General features: G+C 20.0%; 6 protein-coding genes across 6 annotated transcripts; 4 read left to right on the top strand and 2 right to left on the bottom strand.

The window, feature by feature from the left end:
• Positions 1 to 251: 251 nt before the first annotated feature.
• On the top strand, positions 252 to 1,472 carry gpaF (G-protein subunit alpha 6; the record flags this gene model as incomplete). The annotated part of the gene is made up of 3 exons (XM_634080.1): positions 252 to 548; positions 643 to 1,022; positions 1,106 to 1,472. The coding sequence occupies 3 exons, from the start codon at positions 252 to 254 to the stop codon at positions 1,470 to 1,472; spliced, it is 1,044 nt and encodes a 347-aa protein (XP_639172.1).
• A 1,821-nt stretch (positions 1,473 to 3,293) lies between these two features.
• Positions 3,294 to 3,698, top strand: DDB_G0283161 (hypothetical protein; the record flags this gene model as incomplete). The annotated part of the gene is made up of 1 exon (XM_634079.1): positions 3,294 to 3,698. One exon carries the CDS (start codon positions 3,294 to 3,296, stop codon positions 3,696 to 3,698), a length of 405 nt encoding a protein of 134 aa, XP_639171.1.
• A 91-nt stretch (positions 3,699 to 3,789) lies between these two features.
• On the bottom strand, positions 3,790 to 5,918 carry DDB_G0283159 (hypothetical protein; the record flags this gene model as incomplete). The annotated part of the gene is made up of 2 exons (XM_634078.1): positions 3,790 to 5,355; positions 5,514 to 5,918. The coding sequence occupies 2 exons, from the start codon at positions 5,916 to 5,918 to the stop codon at positions 3,790 to 3,792; spliced, it is 1,971 nt and encodes a 656-aa protein (XP_639170.1).
• Positions 5,919 to 6,771: 853 nt separating this feature from the next.
• On the top strand, positions 6,772 to 8,543 carry DDB_G0283157 (hypothetical protein; the record flags this gene model as incomplete). The annotated part of the gene is made up of 3 exons (XM_634077.1): positions 6,772 to 6,964; positions 7,081 to 7,461; positions 7,573 to 8,543. The coding sequence occupies 3 exons, from the start codon at positions 6,772 to 6,774 to the stop codon at positions 8,541 to 8,543; spliced, it is 1,545 nt and encodes a 514-aa protein (XP_639169.1).
• A 432-nt stretch (positions 8,544 to 8,975) lies between these two features.
• DDB_G0283155 (hypothetical protein) lies at positions 8,976 to 10,172 on the bottom strand (the record flags this gene model as incomplete). Its single annotated transcript, XM_634076.1, has 4 exons — positions 8,976 to 9,302; positions 9,460 to 9,794; positions 9,956 to 9,993; positions 10,093 to 10,172. The coding sequence occupies 4 exons, from the start codon at positions 10,170 to 10,172 to the stop codon at positions 8,976 to 8,978; spliced, it is 780 nt and encodes a 259-aa protein (XP_639168.1).
• Positions 10,173 to 11,386: 1,214 nt separating this feature from the next.
• Positions 11,387 to 12,500, top strand: DDB_G0283259 (hypothetical protein; the record flags this gene model as incomplete). Its single annotated transcript, XM_634075.1, has 2 exons — positions 11,387 to 11,860; positions 11,973 to 12,500. Coding segments are annotated over 2 exons (1,002 nt in total), but the record flags the coding sequence as incomplete, so codon positions are not given.

Here is a 12,500-nt window from a genome sequence, read left to right as displayed (position 1 = left end):
AAAACATAACTTCACAATAAAAACTCACAAATTTTCTCACTTTTTAAGCCACCCCAAAACCATCAAATTTTTTTTTTTTTTTCAAAAAAAAAAAAAAAAAAAAAAATTCAAAAATCAAAAATCAAAAAAGATATTGCCAGTGATAATAATAGTTCCAATTCAAAAAAAAAAAAAAAAAAAAAGCTTGTGATAATAATAATAATAAATATTTATTTTTATATTTAATTATTGATTTTTTTTTTTTTAAAAAAATGGCATTTTTATGTAAATCAAATGATAATACAAAAGTATCAATGGAGATTGAAAAATCAATCAAAGATGATAAAAGGACATTTTTAGGTATTACACAAGTACTATTACTTGGAGCAGGTGAGTCTGGTAAATCAACAATTTTCAAACAATTAAAAATTTTACAAGAAAATGGTCTTTGGACAACAAAAGAGTTACAAGAATTTAGTAATACAATTTATATAAATATAATAACTCAATTGCAAGTTTTAATTAATGCTGCTGAAAGTATTGGTATTCAATTACAACCTGAAAATATAGTAAATATTTAATATATATATATACATATTTTTTTTTTCCACAAAATAATAATAATAATAATAATAATTTTATTTATTTATTTTATTTATTTAGCAACTTTCAAAAGATTATTTAGAATTAAATCATTCATCAGTTACATGGACAAAAGAAATTGGAGAGAATAGTGTAAGATTATGGAATGATTCAGGTATAAAGAGTACATTTGAAAAGAGAGATAAAGAATTTCAATTAAATGATTCAGCAGAATATTTCTTTAATAATTTACAACGTGTTACCCAAGATAATTACATTCCAACACCACAAGATGCATTAAGAGCAAGAGTTACTACAAAAGGTATCATTGAAGCAGATGTTACTTTTGATAATATAAATATGAAAATTATCGATGTTGGTGGTCAAAGATCACAAAGAAGAAAATGGATTCATTGTTTTGATAAAGTTTCTGCTGTAATTTATGTTGCTGGTTTAAGTGAGTAAGTAAAAAAAAAAAAAAAAAAAAAAAAAAAAAAAAAAAAAAAAAAAGGAAAAAAAAAAACTAATATTAGTTTTTATATAGATATGATCAAGCATTAAGAGAAGATATAAATGTAAATAAAATGGATGAATCATTAAGTTTATTTAAAGAAATTTGTAATAGTAAATGGTTTGATTCAAGTTCAATTATTCTCTTTTTGAATAAAAAAGATATGTTTATTGAAAAATTAAAAAGAGTACCATTCAAAACTTATGATAAAAAATATACTGGTGAAAATAGTTTTGAAGCAGTTTCACTTCACATTCAAAGAAAATTTGAATCTGTTAAAATTGATCCAAATAAGAAAATTTATACTCATTTCACAATAGCTGTAGATACTGAAAATATTGAATTTGTATTTAAAGTAATAAAGAAAATTATAGTTGGTCATGTTATGGATCTTGTTTAATCATTATTAATTAAAAAGGAAAAGAAAAGAAAAAAAAAAAAAAAAAAAAAAAAAAAAAAAATAATCAAATAATCAAATAATATTTGTTGTAAGTTTAATATTAAAAATAAAAATAAATAAATAAAATAAAAAGATGAAAAAAAAAATATATATATATAAATATATATATTATTTTATAATAAATAGTTTATTTTCAACAATATAATTATAATAATTTTATTATTATTATTATTATAATAAACTTGTTGATAATTATTTTGGTTTATACATTATAGATAGAGAATTGTCATTATTTTGAAGTGTAGGTGATGTATCATGGTATCATCCCAAAAAAAAAAAAAAAAAAAAAAAAAAAAAATTATCAAATATTAATATTTAATAAAATAAATCTAACTCACACATAAAAAAAAATAAATAATTATTTTTTTTTTTTTTTTTTTTTTTTTTTTTTTTAAATAGCTGTTATTGTTATTTTTGATTTTATTGTTGATTGTTATTGTTTTTATTGTTGTTGTTAGTGTGAACGAATATTTGTTTTTATTATTTTATTTTAATTTGTTATTTTTTTTTTTTTTCCCATTTTCATTTTTTGTTTTAAATTAAAATAATTTGAATTTGTGTATGTGTACGGTTTTTTTTTTTTATTCGAATAAAAAAAAACTGGTAAACCCATAGTGTATGTGATATTTAATAAAAAAATTTAATAAATCTTTAATATTGAGATTATGAGTAGGTTTATTTTTTCCTTAAATAATTATAAAATTATAATAATAATAAAAATAATAATAATAATAATAATAATAATAATAATAATAATAATAATAATAATAATAAATTAATTTAGTCTGTATGGATTACCTTTAAGAGGTATAATTAAATTAAATTAAAAAAAAAAAATTTAATTTAATTATTTTCTTAAGTTGGTATTGAGAAAAACTGTGGGAACTTTAATTTTTTTTTTCCAACCCCATTATCGAACACCCAATAATCAAAAAAAAAAAAAAAAAAAATTATATAATAAACACAAATGGTAAATTTAAATTATATTTTACCCCTACATATGTGTATGTATGTATTAAAAAATAAAAAAAATAAATAAAAAAAAAATAAAAAAATAAAAAAATAAAAAAATTATTTATTTATTTATTTATTTATTTATTTATTTATTTTATTTCATCATAATACATCATTAATTCAAAAAAAAAAAAAAAAAAAAAAATATTAATTACAGTATAATTTAAATCTAGAGGGTTTGTATAGCTATTACTATTACTATTACTACAACTAAATTTACAATCAGGTATTTAATTATTGTACATAATTATTATTTTTTTAATTATTTCCAACTAACAAAATATTTTTTTTATTTTTTTTTTTTTCATTTAATCAATTTATTTTTTAATTTTTCATTTTATAGATTTTTTTAAATTGATTATTTATTTATAAAATTAGTAATAACTTAAAAAAAAAGAAAAAAAAAAAAAGAAAAAAAAAAGAAAAAAAAAAATATTTTTTTTTTATTTATTCATTTATAAAAAACTTTCAGTATGTATAAATTTAACTTTATATAATTTTACAATTAAGAAAACATATTTTTATTGCTTCATAATAATTTTTTAAAATATTAATAACAAAATCATACTTTCAAATTAAATTAACACATTCAAATATTTTTTTTTTTTTTTTTTTTTCCCTGTTTTTAATTTTATTTCTATTTTTTAAATATTATTATTATTATTTCGAAAATAACTATAACAATAATAGTAGTAATAATAAAAATAGAAAAATTTCTTTAAAAATTAAAAAACAAAAAAAAAAAAAATGATTGAAAGAAAAGATAAATTTTATAGAGAATTTTTAGAAAATAATTTATTTTATGCATCATTTGTAATAGGATATGATGGTAGTTCAATAGCATATAATAAATCACCACAAATTGGAGAAAGTGATGCAATTATAAAAGGTTTTAAAAATATTAAAAAATGGAAAATTATAAAAATAATTGGTGAAGAATTTTTAATTTATAATATCGATAATAATAAAGTATATGCACAAAACGAAAAACATGGTTGTATTTTAATTAAAACAAATAAAGCATACATTATTGGAATTTATCCAAAAAAACAAGAAGTTTCACCAAGATCAGTTTATTTAGAAAAATTTTGTAAACAATATGATGAAGAAGATATTATTAAAATAAATGAAAAAGAAAAATTTGTTTTTTAAAAAAATAAAAAAAAATAATAAAAAAATAATAAAAAAATAATAATTAATAATTAAAAAAATAATATTTATTTCTTTTTTTTTTTTTTTTTTTTTATTTTGCAATTTCCCAATCATCAAATTCAGCATCTTGTTCTTTTTGTAATTCATTTTTAGCAGTGGCTTTAAGATTTTCAATTTTTTGTTTATCAAAAATTTGTTTCTTTTTAGCTTTTTCATTTGATTTTACAATTTTAACATAGAATTTTTTATTTGGATTATAAAGTGGTGATTTTTTTGGTAATTTTGAGATTTCGTCAATTGCTGCTTTTCTATTTTCTTTAATTGAATAAAATTGAATTGCTTTTGTACAACTTTCAATATCGACATAAGTGATAAAGAATAAACCTTTTGATGAATTAATAGTACGTTTTTGAACTTTACCAAATTTATCAAAAAGTTTTAATAATGATTGAATTCTTTTATCACGAATTTTTTCCAATTTCTTTAAATCTTTAACAATTTTACTATCAGTAATATCATCACAATTAATACCACCAACAAATAATTTTCTTAAATCTTCATCAACTTCTGGTTCTGATTCTTTTATGGTAGTAGTTGAATCAATTATACCATCTTCTTTTTCTTTTTGTTCTTTTTTCTCTTTTGCTAATCTTTTTTCTTGTCTTTTTAAAAATGATTCTAAACTTTCTTTTTGTTTTCTTATTTTCTCTTCATTTTCAATTCTTTCCAATTCATTTTTATTATCATGAAATAATCTTGTTCTTTCATCTTTTTCTCTTTTCTTTTCTTCTTTTTCAATTTCAATTTTTTTTAATCTTTCTAATTTTAATTGTTCCTTTTTAATTCTAATACCTTCATGATCAATTTGTAATCCAAATGATGTTGATTTTAATTTATTATTTTTATTTTTATTGTTATTTGTATTTGTATTTGTATTATTTGTATTGGTAATTGTAATATTTGATTTTGTTAATTTAATTAATTGATCATGTGTTAAAGTTGATTTTGTTTTCTCTAAAACTAATTTTCTTCTTTCTTTTTCAGATTCAATTTTAATTTGTTTTTCTTTTTGAGATTGGTCTAATTTATCTTGTCTTTCTTTTCTCTTTATTTCAATTTGTTCATCTTTAATTCTTTTCTTTTCTTCTTCAATCTTTTGAATTTCCAATTTCTTTTTTTCATTATTCTCTTTCTTTTGTAAGAGTAATAACTCAAATTTTGATAATGGTTTACTTGGTTTATTTAAATCATTTGTAATTGATTCATATAAATTGCTTGTTAAATTTGAATTTAATGAGGTAAATGTTAATAATGATGATGGTGATGGTTGTGTTGTGGAAATTAATGAAACTGGTGAGAATATTGATGATGATGATGATGATGATGATTCTTCAAACATATCTAAACCATAACTTAATTCACTTGATTCATATTCTTCTTCATAGATTTCTTTGTCATCAATGCCATAATTACAATTATTATTAATAGTATTAATATTAATAGTATTTAATGATGTTGATGATGTTGTTGTTGTTGTTGTTGTTGTTGTTGTTGTTGTAGTTTGTTGTTTGAATGTTGATAAAATATTATTAAGAACAAAGTATGTTTCAGAAATTGAATTTTCAATGATATTTTCATTTATTGTTTGATTTGCTGGCTTTTTTTTTTAAAAAAAAAATTGAGAACTGGAATTAGTTTATTTTTATAATTTGAAGATTTTGGAAATATGTTTTGTGGTTGATTGTGGTGGTTGTGAATATTTTTTTTTTTTTTTTTTTTTTTTTTTTTTTTAAAAAAAAAAATTAATTAACTTACAATACCATTAATATAAAGATAATTAATAAAATCTAATGAATTAAGTTTATTATCAAAACAATTATAAATAAAAGTATCTAAAAGTATACCAATATTTAATTTTAAAGCATTTTTTGTTCTAGATGATTGTGATTCAATATTTGGAAGATGTGTAATGTAGTAATTGGTTTTTGAAGTAATTGAGAAATCAATTTTACCCCCATTCTTTTTAATGAATTGAGTATATTGTGATTTCTTGGTTGGTCCTAATGATGTTGGAAAATCTAAACAAAATGATTTACCCTTAAAAAAGAGTTGTTCAATTTCTTCAAAATCATTTATATTTTTATTACTATTATTATTATTACAACTACTACTATTACTACTACAACTATTACTATTACTACTTTTACTTTTACTGGCCATTATTTTGGTATTTTAAAGTTTTTTTGTAGAGTGGTGGTTGTATGTGTGGTGGAATTTAAAATTCCCCTTTATTTAAAAAAGGTACTATATTGGAATTTCTCCCAATTGATTTTTGAAAAAAAAAAAAAAAAAAAAAAAAAATTTGGGTTTTATTGTTAATTGATTTTTGAAAAAAAAAAATTAAAAAAAAAATATCTTTTAAATTTCAAAAAAAAAAAAATAGAAAAAATGGTGATCGGTTAAAAAATTGAGAAAAAAAAAAAAAAAGTCACTTTAATTTTTTTTCTTGTTTCAAAGTAAACAAGGAAAAAAAAAAAAAAAAAAAGTCACTTTAATTTTTTTTATAAACATCTTCTAAAATCTCTTAGGTTAGATATTGTGAAATGATTTTTTTTTTTTTTTTTTTTTTCTCTATTGTTTTTAATTGAAAAAAAAAAAAAAAAAAACACTGCTACAGTTTATGAAAATTAATTATATAAATAATTAAAACTTAATATTTAATGAATTTATTTATATATATATCTGAATATTTATTAATAGAACAAATTTATTATCAAAATTGAAAATAAAAACAGTACTTTTTTTTTTTTTTTTTTTTTTAAAAAAAAAAATTAAATTACTATATAAGCCAATAATAAAAATATTAAATTACAAAGTTATTTTCAAACAAAACCTCCAAATAAAAAAAAATGAAAAATTATTTTTAATTTTAATTTTTTTTTTTTTTTTTTTTTTTTTTTATGAAATTTTTTTTTTTTTAACTTTTTTTTTTTTTTTTTTTTTTTTTTTTAAAAAAAAACTTATTTTCATATCTTTTTTTTTTTATTTGGATATATAAAAGAAAAAATAAAAAATGACAAAAGTTGAAACTCTTGAATTTCCAAGAAGAAAAAAGGAATCAAATGAAAATTCAACCTTATCACAACCAGATGCAGCAGCTGAATTAAATAAAGATGACAAAGAAACTGACCCTTCAACACTTTCAAAAGAAGAATGTATTAAAAAATCTGATGAATATAAAGCAATTGCAAATAAACATTTTAGTGGTAAGTTTAATCTCTATATTTCTCTTTTTTTTTTTTTTTTTTTTTTTTTCTCAAAATTACTTAAACACATATATATATTAATTTTTTTTTTTTTTTTTTTTTTTTAATAATTATAGAACAAAAATATGATTTAGCAGCAGAAGTTTATACAAAAGCAATTAAATATCATCCAACAGCAATTTTATATTCAAATAGATCATTTTCAAATTTTAAGAATGAGTTATATGTAAATGCATTACAAGATGCTCAAACCTCTCATGAAATGGATCCAACTTACATAAAAGCATATTATCGTTTAGGTAGTGCACATTTAGCATTAAGAAATTTTGAAGAAGCAAAACACTTTTTCAAAGAACTCTTAACAAAGAATCCAAAAGAAAATGATGCAAAGATTAAATTAAATCTTTGTAATAATTTAATTAAAGCAAAATTATTTGAAGATGCAATTTTAATTACACCTGAATCATATTTTAAAGAATTAGATATTAATTCAATGAGTAAGTAGTATAGTAAAAATAATTAATAATAGAGGGAAAGAGAGAGAGAGAGAAAAGAAATTAATTTTTTTTTTTTTTTTTTTTATTTTTTAATTTTTTTAAAATTTTTAGATGTTGAAGAATCATATAAAGGACCAAAATTTGAAAGTGAAAAGATTACAATTGAATTTGTTAATGAAATGATTGAATGGATGAAAGGACAAAAGAGTGTACATAAGAAATATGTTTGTAAGATATTGAAACAATCATTTGAGATGATGAAAGAGTTACCAACATTGGTGGATATTGATCATGATACAACAATGAATATAACGATTTGTGGTGATACACATGGTCAATTCTATGATCTTTTGAATATATTTAAGATTAATGGATCACCATCAGAGGAGAAACCATACCTTTTCAATGGCGACTTTGTGGATAGGGGTAGTTTTAGTTTTGAAATTATCATCACTCTATTGGCTTATAAATTATTGTACCCAAATCATATGCATTTGACAAGGGGTAACCATGAGACAACCGATATGAATCGTTTCTATGGTTTCCAAGGCGAAGTGGTTGCAAAATACAGTGAGATGGTATTCGATCTATTCTCAGAGTTGTTCAATTGGTTCCCATTGGCATTCGTGTTGGATGAATCGTTTATGGTGGTACATGGTGGTTTGTTTGGTAAGGATGGTGTCACACTTGACGATATTAGAAAGATTAAACGTAATGCACCAGATCCAAAAGATAATGAATTGGTTCAATGCTTACTTTGGTCTGATCCTCAATCAAATCCTGGTATTGCTCCTTCTTCAAGAGGTGTAGGTGTTTACTTTGGACCTGATGTCACCAGACGTTTCCTCAAGGAAAATAATCTATCAACTATCATTAGATCTCATGAAGTTAAAGAAAAAGGTTATCAAATCGATGATGATGGTTCTCTCATCACTGTTTTCTCTGCTCCAAATTATTGTGATCAATCTGGTAATCTTGGCTCATTTATAAATATAACTGAAGATAAAATTAAAATTACAACTTTTGAAGCTGTTGAACATCCGAATATACCACCAATGCATTATGCCAAAAAATATTTCTAAAAAAAAAAAAAAAAAAAAAAAAAAAAAAAAAAAAACAAAACTTTTGGAAATAAAATTAAATTTAAATTATATAATTAAAAAAAAAAAAAAAAAAGATTAAAAGAAATAGTTTTATTTTATTATATTTTTAGATAATTAAGTTTTGTATTAAAGGATATTTAAATAAATAAAAAAAATTCAAATTTGAATAAAAAAAAATAAAAAAAAAATTAAAATTAATTTATTTTCCAAATTTGAATAACTTTTTATTAAATAATAAATAATATCTATAATAAAAAAAAAAAAAATAAAAAAATAAAAAATAAAAAAAAAAAACAATAATAAATAAATATTCTATATTTATATATATATATACAATAATTTAATTTTTTATAATTTATAAATTTTTTATTATTTTTATTTTTTTTTTATTTTTTTATTTTTTTTTTATTATTATATTTTTATTTCTTCTTCATATTCTTCATCTTTTCTTAAAATAATATCAGGTTGTTCTTCTTGATTTATTATTAATGCTACATCTTGTGAAGTACCATCAGTTTGTTCTGATTTCATTCTATAATTTAAAGTATTTAAATAACCAACTAAAAAGTAAACTACCAGTGATATTGCTGATAATAATGCACCAGCTGCATTTGGTACAAATATAAATTTATTATTAATTACAATACCATATAATGTCCATGTTAATCCTGCAAAACAACTAACTAATGCCAATGGTAAATTTATTGAACTTCTATCCCTAGATTTAATTACACCATACTAAATAATAATAATAATAATAATAATAAATTTGTTAATTATTACAATAATAACAACAACAACAACAACAACAACAACAACAACAACAACAACAACAACAACAACAACAACAACAACAACAACCACTACTATTACTATTACAACTACTATTACTTACTAATGATAAAACTGGTGAACCATAAAATATTAAAACAGCAACATTTGAAGTGATACCAAAAATTGAATCTTGGGTATCAATTGATTCTACATATAAAACTATTAATAAATGATAAATTGTTAAACCTCCTAAATAACCATAATAGATTGCTGATAGGAAACGACGTTTATTTAAATCACTAGTTGCTGATATAAAAATAAATATAAAATAACTTGTTATAAATAACCCAATTACATTCACAGGTAAAATTGACATTTGCTTACTAACTGCACCATATACTACCCAACATAATGAATTACCACATAATGCTATAATTGGATAAATATTATTATTTCCTATTTTATTTTTTGTAAAATTAATATTAATTTAATTTTTATTTTAAAAATGGTGAGGGAGGGACGAAAAAAAAAAAAAAAAAAAAAAAAAAAAAAAAAAAAAAAAAAAAAAAAAAAAAAAAAAAAAAAAAAAAAAAAAAAAAATTGATTTTTTTACTTACCAACATCTCGATTTTTGTCAATTTCTAAAAAATTTTTTCTTTTATTTATTTTTGGATTAAATTATATTATATTAGAGGGGACTAAAAATAAAAATAATAAAAATAATAATAATAATAATAAAAAGGTGTATATTTACATTGGCGAAAATGCTGTACCTGTTGATACTATATTTCCTATTATACTTAAAATAATTGCAAATGGTGATGATGGTAGCATTTATTCTTTTAATGTGTTGTGTTTTTTTTTTTTTTTAAAATTTTGTTTTTGTTATGTTGTTTTTTTTTTTTATGTGAAAATATCGAATAGTGTGGTTATGATGGGGAAAATGACTTTTAAAAAAAAATTATAAAAATCAGACTTTATGGGCTGGTTAAAATAAAAAAAAATAAAATAAAATGAAAAAAACAAATCAAAAAAAAAAAAAAAAAAACCTTCCAACAAACCCAAAAAAAAAAAAAGACCGTTGGGTTAAAATTTTAAAAAAAAAAAAAAAAAAAAGTTTAAAATATTTAGAAAAAGTGTTTGATAACTTGGTGTCAGGTTGCCTGAAACAAAATAAAAAAAATAAAAAAAAAAAATGAAAAAAAAAAAAAAAAAGATAAATAAAAAAAATTACTTAAAAGACAAACATATATAAATAAAATTAATTGGTGATAATTGTTTTTTTAAATCTTATTTTAATTTTTATTATTTATTTATTTTATTTTTTATTTTTTTTTATTTTTCTAAAAAAAAAAAATTATTCTGATGGTTTACCAAATCTAACTGATTAAGAAAAAAAAAAATTTTTTTAAAATTTATTTTTTAAATTTTTTTTTTTTTTTTTTTTTTTATTTTTTTTTTTAAAAACCATTTATTTTTTTATTTTTTTTTATTTTTTTTTATTTTTTTTTTTTTTTATATTTTCTTTTTTTTTTGTGTAGATCCAGTTAGATTTGAAAATTGATTTTCAAAGTAATCACCATTTACCCTCAGAAAATAAAAATAAAACAAACAACTTCATTTTCCTTTTTTATATACCTATTTAAATTTTTTTTTTTTTTTTTAATTTTTTTTTTTTTTTTTTTTTAATTTCACAAAAACCAATTTTTTTTTTTTTTTTTTTTTTTTTTTTTTTTTTTTTCATATTATTTTTTTTTCCCTCCAAATTAAATTGAAAAATTTTATATTTATATATTTTATATATGATCATCATCACAAATAGATTAAATTATTAATTTTACAAAAAAAAAAAATAAAAAAAAAATAAAAAAAAAAAGAATTATTTTATATCATATAAATAAACATTTAAATTCACATACAAGTATAAACATACGCACACACAAACATAAATACTCCTCATTATATATATGTTTAAATGAAAACTAAATAAAAGAAAAGGAGAACAGAAAAAAAAAACAAATAAATACAACATTATATATATATAAGACATGTCTTTGAATAATGGTTTATTAGAGGATTCGCTCAATAATAATAATATTAATAATAATAATAATAACAACAATTATTTTTCAGAAAATAACAACAGCAATAATAGTAGTGGTAATAATGAAGAAGGCAGTTTTACTTTAGCGAATAATAATAATAATAATAATAATATGAGTAGCCAAAATAATTCGCAAGACGGTAACCAACAACCAAATGGTGCCATCGATTATAAACAACAACAACAACACTACCAACAACAACAACAACAACAACAACAACAACAACAACAACAACAACAACAACAACAACAACAACAACAACAACAACAACAACAACAACAACAACAACAACAACAACAACAACAAGATTACCAAAGATCAATGTCATCACCTCAAGGTGTTGTAGATGCAAATTATGCTCAGCAGCAGCAACAACAACATCATCAAATGACTCAAGATCAAAACAAAAATCCAAGGGTAAGAATCTTATCTCAATATATATCAATATATATCAATATATATATATACATACATAACTTTATAAATACTAATACCTTTACAAAAAATATAAACATTAATATATAAACAGAGTCCGATGTCTCAACAAACACAAGAGAATACAGGTGATAATAATAATAATAATAATAATAATAATAATAATAATAATAATAATGTAATTGAGAATAGAAGTCCATATTCACCAATGTCATCACAACAACAGGTTTATAATAACCCAAGATCCCCAAATAATATGAACCCTTTATCACCAGTTCAACAGCAACAACAACAACAACAACAACAACAGCAACAGCAACAGCAACAGCAACAACAACACCAGCAACAACAACAGCTACAGCAACAACAACAGCTACAGCAGCAGCAACAACAACAACAACAACAATTGAATGCTGGTGATGCGATGTCCCCAAAACAGCAAAATTATAATCCTTCTTCACCTGCTACAAATATTCAGCAATCATCACAACAACCACAACAACAACAATATAATCCACAACAACAACAACAACAACAACAATACCCATATATACAACAAGGACAGGTTATATCATCACCTCAACAAAACTATGCACAAAAACAATTGTCCCCTCAATCATTC

Source organism: Dictyostelium discoideum, assembly GCF_000004695.1.
Source record: "Dictyostelium discoideum AX4 chromosome 4 chromosome, whole genome shotgun sequence".
NCBI lineage: Eukaryota > Evosea > Eumycetozoa > Dictyosteliales > Dictyosteliaceae > Dictyostelium > Dictyostelium discoideum.
The sequence above is the reverse complement of the archived record's forward strand: the minus strand, read 5'-3'. Positions and strand labels throughout refer to the sequence as shown.